The sequence below is a fragment of the Poecilia mexicana genome, unplaced genomic scaffold (assembly GCF_051168715.1).
Source record: "Poecilia mexicana isolate PSO_F unplaced genomic scaffold, ASM5116871v1 scaffold_10, whole genome shotgun sequence".
Classification (NCBI taxonomy): domain Eukaryota; kingdom Metazoa; phylum Chordata; class Actinopteri; order Cyprinodontiformes; family Poeciliidae; genus Poecilia; species Poecilia mexicana.
Genome location: NW_028263379.1, coordinates 12861102 through 12878142, shown reverse-complemented (window position 1 = coordinate 12878142; position 17041 = coordinate 12861102). Strand labels below are relative to the sequence as shown.

The 17041-nt window shown below is 39.3% G+C and overlaps 1 protein-coding gene across 2 annotated transcripts in view; it reads right to left on the bottom strand.

Moving 5' to 3' along the window:
* Positions 1-4079: 4079 nt before the first annotated feature.
* pcdh19 (protocadherin 19) overlaps positions 4080-17041 on the bottom strand; it is a 79875-nt gene continuing 66913 nt past the window's right edge. For both annotated transcript variants that reach the window (XM_014982370.2, XM_014982373.2), the window contains exon 5: positions 4080-6737. In XM_014982370.2, coding sequence (XP_014837856.2) covers positions 6178-6737 — 560 coding nt within the window. In that variant the 3' untranslated portion in view covers positions 4080-6177. The remainder of the gene's footprint in view (positions 6738-17041) is intronic.

Here is a 17041-nt window from a genome sequence, read left to right as displayed (position 1 = left end):
CAATCCTAGACATAAAAGATTTTCAAATGTCATTATGTTGCTGGAACATAATGAAATTTTAGTAGTGTCCTTGATGATAAGGAAAATTTAAAAATTAAAAAACTAAAAGTAAAAAGGATGGATGAGAGAAAACCTATTAAAGTCTGCAAATGACCCGAGAATGGGGTGGAGATTCACCTTCCCACAGGACAAAAACCTTGAACATAAAGCCAGAGCTACAATGATTATATCAAGGCATGTGTGTTTGAATGGTCAATGCTGAAATTTAATTGAGAATTTTGTTATCAGCTTAATTGTGGATGTTCAAGTACCCTCTTTGTCCAATTTAAGTGAGTCCCAAAGAATAAGGGTAAAAAAAATAATTCTTTCTAGATGTGTAAAGCAGAAAAATTTAGTTTTAGGATGGACCCATGTCATGCATGTGACACTTTTTGCCTTTATGGTACATTTTAATAAGGCATTACTTTGTATTGGTCGCATACAATCCAATTGTATACTTTGAGGAGTTTTTGACTTGGATTGCAGAGGCTCAATAAGATTCAGAATGCAGAAATCATAAATCAGTGTCCGAATCATCTGAACACATTACAAATCAATTCATAATTACTAAAAAAAAAAGAAAAAAAGCTTAAAAAGCCAGATTCTTGTTTGAAGCCTTGCAGGAAGAAGCATCTTCCTGTGAGTGTTTGACAGTTCATCCTCACACTCGGTAGGTTTTACTGCCAGGAACCCAAGGTGCAGTAGAAGGTGTGAAGTCATTCATATTGTCCTGAGAACTGCCTCTGCCTTGGCGCTTTCTGCTCATCCACCCTCTCTGTCTCTTTTCTTTCCCTTATGGTGCTTGATTAGAGAAACAGTGGACGGTGTGTAGGTTTAGGCCAACAGCAGCTGCCCACATTTTGACTCAAGGCTCAAAACAATGTTTTATTTTTTGAATACATCTTAATGATGATCAGGGAACTCTAACAGGATGCTGTTGTTTCGGAAAATGCGAATTTAAAAGTGGAGAAATTATGTGAAATGTCCATCAACTCTTTATAATAAATCTTTACAGTAAGTAAATTAATTAATTAGTTCAGGTTTTAGCTCTAAAACTGTCATGTTGATGAGTTTGTATTAAATTTTAGCATTGTGGCAAAATGTTTTGGCCCAAATGTGACATTTTCTTAGTGGAAAAGTAATTGTTCATCATTAAATTAAATTAGTATTTTGAAATAATTTCTTCAACCAACAGAAATGCTTCAAAAGTTATGTCATGTGAGTTGGAGGCTATAACATAACCATGGCGTCTTTTTAATTACCATTTTTTACCATACAATCAAAGTTTAATAATGGAAAAACCAAGTCAAATCTGCCACATGTGAATGAATTAACTTAGAAAAATTGCATAATTCTGAATTTGGAGCATATAGAATCGGCTAGCATGTGAAAAAAAAAACAACTGCAATGTTTTGTTTTTTCTCAAAATCTCAGTTTTGTGGTTTTCAACTTTTTTTTTTAACCAACATTTTCTGCATCAGAGTAAAAGAGGCATTATATGAACATCACATTTTTAGTTGAATACATAAAATTTAAATAAAGCACATTGAATTTTTAGCATTGTGTCATATTACAACCACAAAGAGCATCAAACTGATAAAACATCTTTTTTTCTTTCCTAATCATCTATTCTCAAGATTGTGTGTGATCACATTTTAAACAATTATGTCAGAGATAAAAACAAAAGGCTTGATATGTTTATTAGCAGTTTTGTTTTACAGGGTGAGTAAGCTTTTAAGACGAGCATTATGTTGAAGCTGTAGTTTTTCTCTTTGTTCGCCTCAGATATTAATCATTCCTCTTCCTCGGTGGAAATACCACAATCAGCCCACTCCAAGCAAACTGTGAGAGAAAACTCTCTCCAAGGGAAAAATTCATGGCCGGCTTGAAGCCGCTTCAGCAGAACCTTTTTATTTTATTTTTCTTTATGACAGCAATAAATAAGCTACCATCCTGTTTTTTTTTTTTAAAACATTAATTCCCACCTCATATTTTAGACTGTACAAAATATCGCTTCCAGTCTATATATAATCTGGACACACTCATACTCGCATCCCACATTTATTTTATTGATTTCTCAAGATAAATATCTTCAGTTTCAGTAAACAATACACACAAATGTTGATCCTGTTGGGTCCTTGTAGGTTTTGATTTTCCTCGTTTGTTTAAATGTATAAAAATCAAGTTGAACAAGTAAATGTAATTTTGTTTATTCTCTTTTTTGACTGTGTCCTCCGATTTGTTGTTTGTGAAGCAGTAATCTGTCCTAAAAATGAACTTTTTTCATATGAATAATCTTTCACTGTAGGTAGATCATCATAAACTCGGCTGCAGTGAAACTTAGAGTGAACATACTTTTTTTATTCATTATGCAGAGATTGGTGTGTTTTAAATGCTCACTTTTTTTTTAGTTTAAATGAAAGTGGCTTTCATATTTTGAAAACCCAAAATTCTAAACAATTATTTTCTTAGGAAATTAAAATATTTTGCATAAGAGCAATGAAAAATATATGTTTAATACAGAAATGCAATGCTATGACATCTACACATATTGGGAAGATTGCCAAGTTAACAGTCCACCCCCCTAAAATGGGATTTTGGTAATAAAAACCCTTTTCTAAAAATTGATCTGATTCAGTATTGTGCTTTTCCTTTTCTTTCTTTCCTGTGTTTCAAATTCACTATTGTTCAAAGATTTTAGAACCTCCCAATTTTCCATTTTTATTCCATTAATGTAAATATAGAACTACCAGAGTTTAGAAAATGCATATTTACTGATAAATAATGCACATTTCAGAATGATAAAAATTTTCTTTTTCAAGGAACTAGAAATGAACAAGTTTAAACATTTCTACAACAACCTAGGTTGATCCAAATTTGAAAAGCTGTTCCTACAGGTTCCCATGTTATCTTGATTATTGACAGCTTCCTCTTGTTCACAGGAAACATCTGCTGAAAGAATGGAACAACACCATTGTAGGACACCCTCTAAAAGCATTATTTTAGCAGTATTGCACTCCAAAAGACATAGTGCTGCAATAAACTGTGATGAAAAAGATAACTAAAAAAAGGAAGAGTGTGATAATAATTAAAAATAGACTTTTCTGACAGAGAAATTGTGAAGAAAGTCAGAGTGTCAGTGAGAACAGTTCCCTTCCTTAACAACTGGGACTCAGAAACTCAGAGAATCTCTGACAGGAAGATGCCTGAAGAGCCAAGAACTTATGAAAAAGGCGTCTCATGGGACAAAAGCTTCAAGCATAACTTACTACAGCCAGTAAGGATTTCCTGGACCCTGAAACATGACCCAATGGGTTACTGACGATGGAAAGACGGTGTTATGGCTCTTAGACTCAATTATTTAAATTTTTAGTTTGTCAAAGATTAGGACTTTTTACAAAAATAGTCCTCAAGGCCTCGCATGTTTTAAGTGTTTTCCTGCTTCAACACACCTGATTTCATTTGATGGATAATTAACAAGCTTTCTGCTGAGCTGCATTCATTTGAATCAGGTGTGTTAACCCCTGACATGCAACTGGTTAGTCAGTAGATTAATTTTACGTTGAGATCATTACCAATGGCTTACGTTTGTGCTTCCTTAAGAAAAAGTTTGACACCGTGGTGTGACCAGCAACATCTCTTAATATTACCTCCATTGAGCTGACTGGGATGAACTGACAAGACAAGTTGAAGCAAAACACCGATCAAGTGGGAACTTTTGCAACACACCAATGAGTGCGTTCTGCTTCTAATTTGAATTTATTGTGTGTCACTGTACATATGTACAATGAGATTAAAGCCAGCTCCAAACCAGCGCAAACAACGTAGGGCATGTTGAACTGCTTGAATTTAAATACAAAACTGGACGACCAGATGTGCTGCTGTGTTTGAAACGAATCTGATATACAAGTTTCACATAAGTTGAACTAAACTACAATTTTTTGAGGTTCAAATTTTATTGACATGTACCTTGATGCATGATTTTAGTTTAACTAGCATCATTTCATCAGGTCAAGTAAAGACAAGAAAACAATGCAGAGCACATTTAATAGTTTAATTATAAGCTGCTGTATACATTCAGTGATTATTCCGATTTTTATGTTGCCAGAAGCATGGGTGAGACCAGCAAAACATTCAGCCACAGGATCTAGTGTGTTGTATGCAATCTGTCCATTTCCATTCATCGACTTCCACATTGTACATACTACTGTGCACTGCAAAGAAACATTAAAGCCACACTGCTGGCGTGCAGCGTGGGTCTTCCAGGACCTTTGCTGGTTCAGACATGATTCCACCCAGTCTGTTGTGTGGTGCTCATAGGAGGGAAGAGCCCTGTGTCTACCACTCGCTGCCGTCTCTACCTCATCTTGGAGATCAGCTGAACACAGATGGCACATGGTGACAGCAGTGCTGAGTAAAGCAAGTCTGCATGTCAGGAGCTCATTTGAAGTCAAGTCCAGCCTTACAAGCTGGAGCTAAAGGTGGGAAACTGCAACAGCTTTCTCCTCCTGAGATGCTAAGGATAAGCAACATCCTGCAGTCAGCACAGTTGGGTTTACATCTTTTTTTTTTTTTTTTTTTGGTTTCTTTTGCTATCTCACTCTAAGCTCGTCGAACGGACACACTAATGTTGGTGCTGAGATTGCTTTTTTTTCTTCTTATTTTTGTCTTTTTTTCCACATTTTCTAGTAGCCCACACAGAAACTGGATGGCACAAGAACTGACCAATAAGAAACTCTTTACAACAAGGTAGACTGCAAGTCAACGGTTGCCAGGGATCACACATTAAGCAAAACAAAACAAAACAAAAAAAAAATCAAATTTCATAAAAAAGAAAAAAAAATCAAGATCCATATAAAAGCAAAAGACAAATGAACAAAAAGCAAGTTAATTTCAAGTATAACTTACTCATAAAATAACTACACAGCATTAAATATTCTCATTATACATTTTAAATTATTTATAAAATATATTTTGGCATATATGTTTTTTTATGTTATTTTCGTGTTTGTGTAACAAACGCTACCGTAGCTTCAGTTGAACACCAATGTTTATTCGATTTTTTTTTTCCTTTTGAAACAAAACATTAAAGGGATTGTCACATAACAACAGGTTATTAAAAATGATAATAGTAAACCCTATACAGAGTTCCACATAGCAAGACATGAGTGACGATCCCTTCTATCCTAGCCCCATAGTCAAAAGTCAAAAAAAGTACAAGACCAAAAGCACAAAGCTCTAATTTGTGCTCCACTGGCTACAATCAAGGTTGGGCACAGGAGATTTCAAAAGCATTAAAGTCTTAAATTTGTTCATACAACTTGTTCTGAACACAAAGATCGGTCTGTCCCACTTCCAGCGTTCAGAGAGGCTTGGCAGATAGCAGGAGTTCATTTTGCTCCTTCCGTGATAAAATATAAATACTTTAAAGACCTCACAGTCTGATGATACCAGGTTGTCCTCAGGGATAAAAGCAGAAGTTTTCTCTTATCAGCCAGGCAGAAGACAAACGAGACTGAGAGGACTCTTGATCCTGCTCCTGAATGCACCACGAAGGAGCCAATGAGCAACATGTGTTTGGGTGAATCCTGCGCGTGTGTCTGTGGTTGTTTATTACAGTGTCAGAGCTCACTATACAAAGGAACAAGGAGCGATTTTAGCAGCTAAAACACACTGCAAAACCAAAGAAGGCAAATGTCATTTTAGTCATACAAAAGTAGTTCAAAAGGCATAACTGTACGTAGGAATTGGCACCTCATGCGTCCCAACATGTAGTGTCCTGCTTTGGCTCGAGGGCTGGAGGAGCTCCACTGGCCGCGTCCATGCAGTCAACAGTAACCTGCCTGTTTACTTAATGCAGACTGAAAGAAAAACCGAACAAAAGCAAACGAGGAAAAAGTACTGCGACTACAACAAAGCCACATCCACTACCTGGGCTTGAGCACACAACTAGCTGCAGCAGACTACAGTTCATCATCAGCAGCCCAAGCTGGTTCTGGAGTTTTGGATTCTGCAAATGGGTGTGTCTCTACACTTCCACAGCCTGGCTGTGTATACACAGCTACCGTGGGGTAAATATATATATGTGAGTTTACACTGTATATGTGTGTGCATGTTGGAGTGTGGCCAAGAAGCTTGCTAAAGTACAATGTCCTTCAGGCGCTTGCTGCTGGGGGACTCCTTGTCTCGGCCGTCATGCAGGAGCGTGTTGATCTCCCTGACGGCCGGCTCGCTGTCCTTCCCCTCAGGCTGCCGCAGCAGGCTGTGGTTTGCGATCCGCTCTGCGTCACGACATTTCAGTGTATTGTAGGAAGATGACGCCTTGGACATTGGGCTCTTCAGGTGCACGGGGGAGGTGATGGGGCTGGCGGCCTCACGCCCATTGCCAGCTTCGCGAACTGCCCCTCCGTTGGCCTTGGGGCTGCACACCTGAGACTCCTGAGTCCGCTTTCCCTTCAACTCTCCCCGTTCAACATCCTCTGGCCCATCCTTGCCAAAGGTGGCAAAAGTCCTCTTGATCGTGCCGTCCTCGTAGTGCGGCACGTCCACCGTGGTGGCCTCGATGGACAAAGCGATGACGTTGCGAGCGTGCTCGGGTGACTTGGCGCGTGCTGGGACCGAAACCCGAGGCATCCAGCAGCGGTCAGAGTGGCCCAGTATGCGGCACTCGTCCTGGCAGTGGAAGCCCTCTCCGGGATCTGCAGACAAAGAAAAAAAGTTTCCTAGATCAGTCTAAATTTAAACCACAAATTTTATTTGTGATCATTTGGGCTGGGAAATAAATCAGCAACAACATGCATCGCAATAAACACTTGATCAATATCAGTAGATAATACAACTATATTCAATAATTTCACTGAACTCCAATCAATAACCAAACAGCATTCTGGGAAATGTAGGCCGATGAAAAGCTTTAGCCGCTCAATCTCTCACGGCCAGCTAAGCAAGGTCGGTGGCATCAACTAACTCACTCACTCTTCAGTTACCTAGCAACTCACTCTTTGGTTACCTAGCAACTCACTCTTTGGTTACCTAGCAACAACCAGTTGGAAAAAAAAACAAACGAGTGAAATGAAAGGAGATGTCAAATTGTTCGTGTCAAATCAGCCATAAAACAACTTAAAGAAAAAGCGAAGAACAGGATAGGAAGAGTTTTTGAAGATGATTTGGCTTCATTCAGCAGGACACAACATTAGTCCCCTATCTCTCCCAACAACCACTGGCTAATCTAAGGCAAGTTAACTTTTAACTGGATATGTACTGTCTCCAGAATGGTTTTGTGTATCTGTGTAACTGGTTACCAGCCTCTCAGGTCTTTATGTTCTAGCCAAGAGTCTTCTTGTTTTCAGTAGGAACGGCAAAACATTATTACAAGACTTTCAGCCATTTCCACTAGCTTTTTAATTTAAGTGAAGCAATTTAACTGGGATGCAACTTCCTGTAGACTTTCACAATAAAATAAGGCGCTATAATTTTTAAAAAGCACATTGCAAAAGCTGATGAAAACAGACACACATCCTTTCTGCTCATAACTACACAACAGCATGAATGTTAACTGCACTGTTTGTGTTCAACTTTAGCTTGGAACATGTTTTTTTTTTCCCCAACATATTTTAATACAAGAACAAGATTGATAACCACAGTGATTTTAGGCTGTTAATTTCCGACCATGTACATCAACTTCAAGATGCAGTCTCTCTCACACTCCTCCCAATCATAAGCTAGATGTTTGAGGCACATCTAATGTACCAATTAAATCATGTATTGTTAAATCAAAAGTCCATTTGGAGCTGTTGCGTAATTGGGTTTTCACTACCAAACGATAGATAAAAGGCAGGTTTAAACAGTGCAATCAGATATCCCAGAGAAAGACACCAGACGAGTTGCGGCGTTGCTGCCTGGTTCATATCTCTTCCTCCCTCTCTGTCTCTGTCATCTGGCGCCGAGTTATAAATATGTAATGATGTTTAACGATGGAGCAGGGGGAAAAAAAGCAGATTAGTCTGACTCTGTATGGCTGTGCTGCACTTTGTTGTTGGTGGGAGAACTTTCAAGAACATTTTGGCATCATTGGTGATGACAAAAAGACGCTATGATCACTCATTTAAATTTAAATGCTGTTTTTCCTCAAAACCAGTGAACAATTTGTCTGATAGAATCTAAATAAAAACATATTTGACATGAGGTAAGCAGAGCATCAAAAAGCGCTTCATAATGTTTGACTTAAAGTATTAGAGTTAATTTTTAAAATGTGTCGTTGCAGCTGTAGCATGTTTCTCCTCCAGCTCAAAGTCTAAAAATGAACCTGCTGCACGAGCACACGGGAGATATTTCTGTGCTCCCTACTGCTTGTTTCACTCCAAGCAGCAGCCATCCACCGTTCCAGAAGCACGAAATGACAAAAAAAAAAAAAAAAGGAATTGTGAGAGAGGGACTGGGATCGACCCAAATGCATATGCTTACATCTGGCAATCCCAGCTTGAAAGATCACCTAATTAAAATCACTAATGATCTGTTTTTCCACCCCCCCTTCTTTTCCGCACTCGTGAGAGGCACCTCTGCTAAGGCCCTGGGGATCGATATTTAAAGATCGGAGACAGGCTTTTCAGGGGCAGATATGTCAGCGCTGTCTCTCATAAAGTATAATCTGATGGCGCTGACAGATAACACGGAAACTAAATGCCTGAATGAAGTGAGTAAAGGGATCAAAGGCTATCTGAGCCCAAATATGTGGGAGTTGAATTATGGGCCGAAAATAAGAGCACAGGCACCAAGAATGCAGGTCACGAGTGACTGATACAACGGCACGACATTTCTTTGATGATTTTAGCCTAAATTTGGACAATGGGAATCATTTATGAGCATTTAATGGCTTTGAAAAAAAACCCTCAGGTGAACATGTAATCCACTGACTGGTTTCAATGGTTTCAGATGAAGTGCAGAAGTGACTCGAGTTTCCTCCATCATTCCGTGGCATTTGATAATGCTGCGTTGCCCCTCCCCAACCTGTTGCTATGTGAAGCTGTGTAACTGTATGACGTTTTTCCCCCCGTTGACCATTCCTAACATTAAAAAGTAGATTTTAATGACACACCAGAGAATATTCTGGGCTGACTGAAACATTTTACAGCTTTATGGAGCACAGTCTAGAGTTGCCCCTCCCCTACCTGTTTCTGTGCACCAACAACCAGCTTGCTGAAAGAAGGCTCCTTTAACTTCCTGTTGCTTACATGTTAGAGGAAAAGAATCTTATAGCAAAAACATTGTGATGTTGACTGAGGTTGTCATATTTGATAAAATATGAGATGTTATATGTATTATTACCGCATATAATCTGCAGTAATATTGTTGAAATAACATTATTACAGCATAAATAATAAGTCTGTTTCAGTACTTTGTCAGGAGAAATGAATAATTGTTGCTTTCCTTTTGTTTTTTTAAACAAATGCAGTTAGATCATACTCGTTATACCATAAATGTATGCTGGTTTTCCTAATGTCGTCATCTACTGATAACTTTAAAATGTTTGAAGAAAATATTAACTTTAATTAATATACTGCCATAAGGACCTGTGGGAAGCACAGGAAATAATTTTATGCGGCAAAACATAACAAAAGAGGAAAGAGTATTTTTCTCTTCCTGGTTTTATAGCCGGTGTATAAGTTCCTATAAATCCTCACTGATTGAACTGACAAACTGCAAAGGCAGCAATCAAGCAGACAAAAGCTATTAAACCGGGGATTTCTTTTTTTTTCTTTCTTTTATAAGATATGCAATCAGTATGTAACAATGCAATCACAGGAAAAAGTCTTTACAAGGTACCACAAACATAATGAATGGTGATGACTGAAAAATAAACACATCGCTTAAGGCTATATGGTACAGAAAAACAGCCCCTTTTTAAGCAATTTTCAACTCCCTCTGCTTTCTGCAGGTCTTTCGTTACGGCTTTCTGAGCGACAGGTTTTTGAATGCATCCACAGACAATAGAGGAACAATAAGAAGTCACATTTTTGATCATTACACTAACATATAGTTACCATTTCGGTGCTCACTCGTGTACGTAATTCGATTTTACACATGTAGGAATGTGAAAATTCCTGTAAAATCTTGTTTGACGTGTTTGATAAAGCAGATCTTTTTCTCCACTGATTAAAAATTTACAAGCATCCTGGTAATGAATGCAATTTCCTCTAAACACTTTGGCTTATTTCTATAGCCCAAAGCATCCTCTGGGGCATGAAAAGCCTTAAGGCACAAAGAAATATACACAAGTTGCATGGTTGCTACTTAGCCGCGCTTGCATATGCAGTGAAAGCCATTTTCTCTCTTTCCTTTAGGGTCTATCAGAGAGCAACTGGGTTGTAAATGACATTGTTATGGAAGCCAAGTGCTATTAACACTCACACATCCTGCCTGTGCTCAGAGCTTCATAAAACGCAGATGTTGCTCTGAAAGATCCACAAAAAACTGAGAGAAAATTTAAATAAAAAAAAAAGTGACAGGCCATCGACCTCTGACAAAGCATAATCTCTTCCTATTTGAAATAAAACGAGGCGACTGTAATGGAAAGAGATGAATTAGGGGCTCTTACAGCAGCACGAGTACAGAATAGGAGGCAGAGAAGGCACCTCCTGCTGAGAATGTGTATTCAAAGGCATCAGGAAAAGTCAGGAAATAGGGTTGCCAATCAGTGCAAGGAGCAGATTTAAAGCAGACGCACAAAGCAGGATGTTGTTGGGAACATTTCCGTTTGCAGATTTAATACCTATTAATTACTAAGTGACTTTCACTGAAGGGCGGAGGTTGCTTGTCTTTTGTTTGACACGATTGAAGCACTTAAACTACAATGCATTCTACTGGAAATGCAGCCTAAAAAGATCCTTGTCTGTTCACCGCTGCCTTTGACTCAGGCATACTATGCTTTAATACAGATTTCAGGTCAAAGGGCCGCTGCGCTCGTGGGAGAACTTCCACAGCATGGGAATCTAATAAATAATGCCACTTCAAATGCCCAAGACAAATCCCCCGGCAGCGCTGCTGTCCTTGTTTTTCTGTTTGCAGTTACCTGGAAAAACATCCCTTTGCATCACCACGGGGAGAAAATCTACACATTCTGAGTCATTTTATCTTAAATTTGCAGCCTGCGACGGCAGATTCAGCCCTGACTCATTCTCTTGATCAGTTAAAGGCATCTGAACTTCAAGTTACAGATCTTTAGCTTCACTGTGGGAATCCCACAACCTGACTAGCTCATTGCTCACTTTACTCTGGTGTACTAGATATAATGATCCCTTCATATTATATGCCTGCAGGCACTATTTTTTGTTGCTAATGTAGCAAAAAACGAGGAATCAGCAAAAACTTAAACCCTCTGACACAAAAGCAAAGAGATGTGCTCCGTGTAAAACTCCTCCATCTTTCGCCAGCTATTTTTCGTCCTTTTTGGCTCACACATGGAGCCTCTCTTGGAAAACACAGGCGCTTATCGCTCCAAAAGTAAGTGTTGCAGCTTCCACCTGTATGTAGCACCTCGTAATATTAAAACATCACAATGTGCCTTGTGAAGCACTGTGTAGTTGCTACTTTAGTCCAGGCCGTTATTACAAGCCCCAGATTTGAAAGAATGTGCTCTAGATGATTTTGTCCCTTTTTTTTATCCAATTGATGTCATTTCTTACCTTCCTTGTTTTCATTTTACAATTAAAGATAACTTGCCCATTGTGTAGTAGTAGTGCATTTTTCTTTGAAGTTAAGTATTTTTATATATTACACAAATAATTTTTTAAAATTATAAAAAATGCTTAATTCATTCATGTGTATAATTTAGAATAATTTTATGTGCACCAAGGTCCTTTGACTGCAGTTTTGAAGCCTAATTATGGTTACCTACTTTATACTGTTAAATACTATTCATTGGAGTCATAATGCCTTCATTTCACTTTACTACTCAAAGTGAGTATGAATTACAAAGTGTTTGATACCAACCATTTTACAATAGCTTTGTAAAAAATGACCAAAACTACATTCTATAGATATAAAGTTGCAAAGTGTTGAAATTACTCATTTTAAGCTGGATTCCCTGTTTAATATTATTTTAAAGGAAGGCAGAATACAATTCTAGACTTGTACACTTGTCTGATGAAGAGTGCACATTTACCTAGACACTGAAGGTAAAAGTGTAAAATAAATGGTGGCAGGTTGACAGACAACATAAACAACTTGTAAAAAATACAAATGACTAGCTAGCCATTAGCCAGCTGGCACTAGCTTTCAAAAACCAGCTTGTAATTTAGTCCAGATAGATATTTTTAAACTGGAATTCATAAAAACCTTATTCTAGCAGTCAAAACAAAAAAGGAAAAATTTTAAACTTTTTAGGAAATTTTTCAGACCAAGCATAAAAACTACAAAAAGCAGATTCATAAAAACCTGACAGGAATCTACATGAGTAACAGATTCTTTAAAATGAAGTTTGTTATTCTGGGTACTCTAGCGTAAAAAAAAAACAAAACAAACATACAAGATAGATTGCAAATGATTTTAAAGCATTTCAAGAACGCTGCAGCTGGCTAACTCTTAGCCAATAACAACTGGCAGCAAAGGCACCTGAACTGTAGCTGTAGCTTCAACGTCTAAAATATTTATAGAGGTAAACCTAAACCTGGTTGCTTAACACCGAGCAGCGGTTCTTCAAAGCCCAGTTTGAGATTTATGAAATATTTACTATTCTTTGCAGTAACACACAATAAATGGTTTATTTTTTGTGCTTTTTTGGTATTAGGATCCTCTTAGACTTAGATAAGATAAAAATTGTAGCAGACTGACTCGTCAAACTTGGATTGAATTATTCTGCATTTATTATAAACTCCTTAAAAATCCACTTATAAAAACAAAAAAAGTGGTTTATAATTTTTTCTTGTCTTGTGAGCTCGATCTTATGTATCATATCAGGAGCTGGATGCTTCGCTACACCTCAGTATGTAGCCGTGAGTAATTAAGAGTAGTGGAGGACGGGAGGCAGGACTGAATTCTCCTGGAGTCAGATTCGAGTGGCAAAATCTTAATTTTAGATGAACCACAAGCCCACAAGTATGTGCAGCGTGACACAATTCAGTCAGTTCGGCTTTAAAGCCGATGAACTCCAAAAAGAATGTGGAGCAGCTATCTGGTATGATAAATTATTTGACAAAGAATATCAGCAACTTTTGTCCTTCGCTACTTTTTCGCATTGTCTCTTTATGCTGACATTTATGCTGAAGCAACAAATGTCCCAATTCTGTTAGTCATGAAAACAGATATCCGTGCACAGACAGCCAGACATTTTAGTATGTTTCTCCTTGTGATGCAGATGTTACAAAAGGAAATAATTTAGAGCACTTTAAAGCAGATACACGATTCCTGTGGCCTACACAGACTTTACACATTCTCTTTGATTTCCTGTTGTTTGCACATTGTCTTTGAAAGTGAACCCCATTAAAATGCTGTGACAAAGCCATCACACAGAGCCTGTATAGTCAAGGAAGACAGTTATTAAGCTCTGCTGACTAAAAGAGCAAACAGCGACTCTGTCAATGCTCTCTGGCCTTTTTTTTTTCATCATAGTAGCATGTGGCATATTTTAAATGCAAAAGAGTTACACCTTAGGAAAAGCAAAGTAGAAGCTCTGACGATGCTGTTTATAAGTTTCCATTTCCCGCAGAGACTTTCCCTGCTTTTCTGCTCTCATCACCGTATTCGTGAGCGTCTCTGACACCGAGATGACTGTTTTCTAATTGCTCTCCATATTAATTTTCCATCCTAGCAGTCACATGGCAAAGATTGATTAAATCTAAATTGTTGCTACAGTGTCTTGATGGAGCCTGTGATGCAGATGCTGATGAAAGTCTCAGAGTGGAGGAGAAAAATCTGATAATATAGCAGCGGCGGCAGTGGCGGCGGCAGTGGCGGCGGCAGTGGCGGCGGCAGCGGCGGCGGCGGCGGCGGCAGTGGCGGCGGCGGCGGCGGCGGTGGCGGCGGCGGCGGCGGCGACGGCAGCTCAGAGGGCGACTCTCTCTGTGGCTGGTTTGCGCTCGAGACGTAACAGGCTGGGTCCCGTCTGATCTTTACACCGCGAACGGAGCTCAACATCCAGCCTGTCCTGTCTGAGGACAGTTCTACGGCCAGCTGAGGCTGAAGCTCGGCCAAGCAGCCTCCTACACTACTCACGAGGGAGAGTCCAAGCTCTGCTGTCATCCCAGCCAGCCAATTCAGTCTGCAGGCCATAAATCAGCCTGGAGGCTTGGCTCCTTCGGGAGCAGCAAGATGGAGTGTGATGGTCTTGTTTTTACAAACAGTAGAGGGGCACCCTTACTGCGCCACGTAAGCCATCATTCTCTGCACAGCGTCGAGTCCTTTCCTTCTCCCTACAGCATCTGGCTCAGCCACATCAAGCTCGCCCCCCTCAAATACCCCCAGATTCATCCCTCACCGCTCCCTGCACAAGGCCATCTTTTATGCCTCTCCTCCTTCTGTCCTCCTCTCCCATCTAACCAGTACTGCCAGATCACGTATATTGAGGTAATTAAATGAACCCCTCACATAAAAAGAAAATCACTCTCTCTGCTTTTTTTCCTACCTGACCAGAATTCCTTACATTTATTTTTTTTTTAAGTCAAATAGTAAATGCTGAGAATAACAGACACAGGAAGCGATCGAGAGAGTCACCGATGTATCAGCTGGTGACTGGAAAGGGACGATTTTATGCTCATCACACCCTGAACCAGATCAGCCAAAATTTGATTGGTAAATATGGGATCAACTATGCCTCAGAGCCAACAAGTCGTGCTGATGAGACTCTTTGATGTGGAAGTTGATGCTGAGAGAAGACTCGGATATTTTCAATATCAGTAATAGAATCATGTCAGGTCCAGACATGCAGACAAATCACACAGTGATCAGCTAATCGAATGCTTGATGACAGCGATCAGCTGTCAAAATCTGACTTTTTTCCCATAAGTGAATGTATCATCACTAAGCACAAAAACTAGAAGGGAAGCTTCATTTCTGTGAAGACATCTGTTGTTAACCTGGACCCTTTACATTTTGGAACACTTTTTGTGTACCAGTAGCTTTAAATGCATGTTTTAGTTAACTGAATAAATGTGTTGAAGTACACGCTATGGTATATTGTTTTGTTGGCAAGAAATGCTGGAAGCTATCTTGATGGTTAGGGGAAAATATGTGTACCTGTTGATTTTGATTGGAGCTGATCACAGGGAAAGTGATCACGTTGTGCATCTCTGTCAGTGAAATCCTGTTTAACTGCAGAACTGTCCTCTAACACACAGGATTTGACATCCCCCGTGTTCTATAGATTATTATAAATTGATCATCAAAAGGCTGCTTCACACTCCTTTGTGGTTGGAATAAATAAAAAATAAATAACTGGAGACATCTGACAGTAAATTACTGGACAACACTAGTATTGATTTTTAATCTATCGTGCAGAAAAACGTGATTTTGACGTGCAAAACACGTTTGTGAGTTATATTGACATAAATATGATTTGAGTTGTATTCGTACAAATACGTCCCATAACCTTCATTCTGTAGAGCATTATTAAATTTCCTGTGGTTTACAGAGAGGTATCGTTCTGTCACTTGATCCTGTTTTTGTTGATTTATTTTATATTAAACATTTTGTGAAAACAGTTACGTTTTCAATTTCTCTAGAAAGTAAAAAAAAATTATAATTCGGCCACAAAATCTCTAATCGGTGGATCTCCAGTTATGTGAGCTTTGCTGGTAAGGTCCGTCTTTTATTTCTATTCCTGGACCTCAGCAACAGTCAGAGAGTCAAAAACAAATTCTCAGGATATCCAGGATCTTGAAGAAACATTTTTTTTCTTCTTCTTCTTCTAGTATATCAATAAGAATTACAGGCCAGGAACAGTTCAAGCCAAATTATGAAAATATTTTCTTCCAATGCATGCTCCTCCCTCCTGCTGCTGCTCATCCATACAGCAGAGCCAGGGCATTGTGTAACAGCCTCCTGGTATAAAGAATGAATTTCCAAACTGGTGTTGACAAACAATGCACTAGCTTCTAAATTGGTACAAACAGCATCTGCTTAACAGCTGTGTAACAGCAGCGGGAAGAAGGAAAAAAAAAAAAAAAAAAGCAATCGCTCCGCTGTTTATAAATCACTATGTCATCGTAGAGCACTGCTCTGTTCAGGAGCAGGACCACTGGCCAATGGACTGCTTGATGTAGTGGAAACAATGCGAGCGGGTTGTCATGATGACATACGTGGGTGGGCTGGTTTCGGTGGCCTGGCAACAAATAGCATTTTGCTGAGAGGATTCTCTCACCCTATTATGCCCTTCTGCAATGATTACTGGCTCCTAAGGGTCACAGTGCCCCAGTCATACTTTCTAAGCCTGAAAAAGATTCACCCTTGACTCATATCATGGCTTACAAAACTCTTGGAGGAGAAAGGTTGGCTTTGATGTGATCCGTTGTTGTGCAGACCAGCCAATATTATAATTCATGCCCTTTTTCCCTACATTACATGAGCCAGTGACCATTTAACTCTCTCAACGGGCACTCTGAACTGGATTCAACCCAGGCAGGAAGGCGTAAACAGATAAGCATGGATGCACAAGGCTAAACTGTGTTAAAGAGGAAGCAGAGAGGTTTTCTCAACACAGGCTACGGCAGCGACACAATGCCCGTATGTGGCCACCGAACACCAGAAAGCCTGTGGGGATGGCTGGTTTCATCTCAACCTGAAAAGAGCCCAACTGTTCGACCGTGCTGCCAATTCAACAACATGCAGAGATATCGTAGAGAAAGTGACACACTTCCAGCACGAATCCATTACTGGGCACAGAAATACTGGATCACGGCGGTCCAACAGCAGCACTGGGCCGTCCAGGTATCGAGATGTTGGTGTTTGTTTCTCTGGTTGTGAATATCAACATGACGCTTTCCTGATATCTTCTTATTTCAGGAAGCTTTAG